At 38.1% G+C, this 2500-nt stretch overlaps 3 protein-coding genes across 3 annotated transcripts in view; all 3 read left to right on the top strand.

Moving 5' to 3' along the window:
* The window catches only part of thoc6 (THO complex 6), a 10112-nt gene extending 9343 nt beyond the window's left edge, over positions 1–769 (top strand). The window contains exon 13 of the mRNA XM_083566759.1: positions 138–769. Coding sequence (XP_083422885.1) covers positions 138–218 — 81 coding nt within the window. The 3' untranslated portion in view covers positions 219–769. The remainder of the gene's footprint in view (positions 1–137) is intronic.
* hsd3b7 (hydroxy-delta-5-steroid dehydrogenase, 3 beta- and steroid delta-isomerase) overlaps positions 1–2500 on the top strand; it is a 327842-nt gene that overhangs the window by 213871 nt on the left and 111471 nt on the right. The window lies entirely within an intron of this gene.
* The window catches only part of LOC310740240 (ras-related protein Rab-35), an 18663-nt gene continuing 17337 nt past the window's right edge, over positions 1175–2500 (top strand). The window contains exon 1 of the mRNA XM_083566777.1: positions 1175–1329. The gene's annotated coding sequence lies outside the window, so the exon portion shown is untranslated. The remainder of the gene's footprint in view (positions 1330–2500) is intronic.

Consider the following 2500-nt stretch of genomic DNA (forward strand, 5'->3'; position numbering starts at 1 on the left):
AACAGAACTACGAGCTCGTCCCTGTGCCCCACAGCCGGTCGAGTGACGGTTCACGTCTCTCACGTCAGTTAGCGGCGCGGTCACTATGAGCGAACACGTGTTCATTAGCCTCCTTGTGGCGTGTGTCGATTCCGCAGGTGATGACCGTCGCAGGAAGCAGCAGCAAGATCGACGTTTTCACCAACTTCTCCTACAGAGCCTTCTCACTGACCTTCTGAACCTCATACACACCTTCAAACCCCAAAGGATCCTCTCTTCACCTTCTGCTCCAAATGAATGGAAAAGGATGGGGGTGGGGCCAAGCTGTGGGCAGGGCAGTGGGATGTTGAGGGTGGACCTATTGATTTAACAAGGGGTGGGGCTTGTTTACTGACCAGGGGTGGGGCTCGTTGATTGACTAGGGCGGGGCTTGTTTATTGACCTGGGGGCGGGGCTTGCTTCAGGGTTGGAGGAAATGTGGGGAAATTTAGATATAATTCATAAAAATTAATAATTCATGACCATTTTTTCTAAAGAATCTGAAATGATGGGATTGGAAGATCTCACAGCGCCGTGTCGGAATATCTCAGACTGCTGATTTAACAAGGGGCTCAGAACCAGAGAGTGGGCCGTGATTTCATCTGTCAAATAAACGCCTTTTAATTCTGTTTAAAACATTCAGTTAAACAGAAAAGATTATTATTATTATTATTATTATTATTATAATATTAATAATAATAAATGGTGTTTTCATTCACAGGTGACGTGGTTAATAAACTATTTTCCTACAGATTGATTGTTCTGATCTTTTGATGTAGATGTTTGGAGGTGACTGAATCAGTGCAGTTTTATAAACAAACAATTCAGAAAATAATGAATAAATAGCATAATTAAATGATTTGTGTTTACTGTATGAACATGGACACCGTGTGACACAGAAACAGCTCATTTTTATTCCGAAACAGGTTTAAAAAAGAACAAAACCGAGATATTTGATTGTAATAATGAAATGTAAATAATTCCGTGTTTTTAGTGAAACTCGGAGAGAAACTGACTGTTAGGGAACAGCAGACTGACTGCCATTACCCGCTTTAATGTCGTATCCCAAATACGTGCTCAAGCCCTCGCACATGCGCACTACTTCCGGTAAAATGTAACGTCATGGACACTCGACCTAGTGCCCTATGCCTCCAGCAGGAAGGTAATCCGAATTGCTCCAGAGTCCCTGCACATGCGCCCTCTAGCGGTCAGCAGTTTCCTCCATAAGTTTCCTTGAGCCTGGGCTCGTGCCGCAGCTCGGAGAGAATCTGAGCACTGACCGAGCGATTCGATATCAATACAACACCGTGAGTAAGTACACGATTATTTACTTTTATTACTTTACATCGTTTTATCTTCATAAAAGAACGCCGGTTCCCCTGGTTCGTCTCGTGACATGAAAGTTTCCCGGATCCCGGGTTGGGAAAGGGCACTCCTTCAGGCTAGCTGTAGCGGGTTAGCTGTGTTAGCTGTGTTAGCTTCAGTGCTAACTCCGTGTCCTGAGGAGAAAATCTGACAAAAACAAACAAATCCAACACGAAGGAACAGATTCGATCATCATCATCATCATATTATTATTATTATTATTATTATTATTATTATTATTATTATTAACTGCAGAAATCCGCGTGTAAAAGTTTGTTTTTCTTTCTGATTATTTATTGGACATTTTTTTATTTAAAGTTTATATTTGTGGTAAAAGTTCAGTGTCGGTTCATCCTTTCAGTTCTTTTCTTTATCAAACGATTTAATTCATTTTTGATGAAAGTGTTTATTTTTTTTATAGGTTTTATTTGATAAAATAATTATAAATGTATATGGTATAAAAATGCAAGTTTTATTCATAAATTAACGTATTGATTTATTATTAAGGTTTTAGTCACGTGATTGGTATTTTATTGTACCTTTTTCCATATTGATTCTTTTTAATATTAAAAACCTTTTTATATTAGTTAATTTTATTTTTCCATCACATCAAAATGTATATAAAATTTAATCAAAAATTAAATCCTGAATGTAGTAATTTATTATTATTATTACAGTATAAATGCTCATTATGAAATATTTCTCCTGTGGATTTTTACACTCAGGTTAATTTTAGAGCATTTGGGGGGAAATTTTCCACCTTTTCCTGTTTTCTGGAAATTTCATTTGTGACCTTTTACCTCCTGGTTAGCAGGTGTGTGTGTGTGTGTGTGTGTGTGTGTGTGTGTGTGTGTGTGTGTGTGTGTACAGGGGTGTGGTCCTCATTACACACAGAGTGTGTGTGTAGTATACAGATGTAGTTACAGCAATGATGATGATGAAGATGAAGATGTCTGTGTGGTTTATTTAAACACAATCAGATTCTGTTCATTAGATGTTCAGGAATTTCATTCAGTGCAGGTTTCAACATGTGCCTTCATCACACACACACACACACACGCACGCACACACACACACTCTACTATATATATATATATATATATATATATATATATAT

This window comes from Silurus aristotelis (genome assembly GCF_946808225.1).
Source record: "Silurus aristotelis genome assembly, chromosome: 17".
NCBI lineage: Eukaryota > Metazoa > Chordata > Actinopteri > Siluriformes > Siluridae > Silurus > Silurus aristotelis.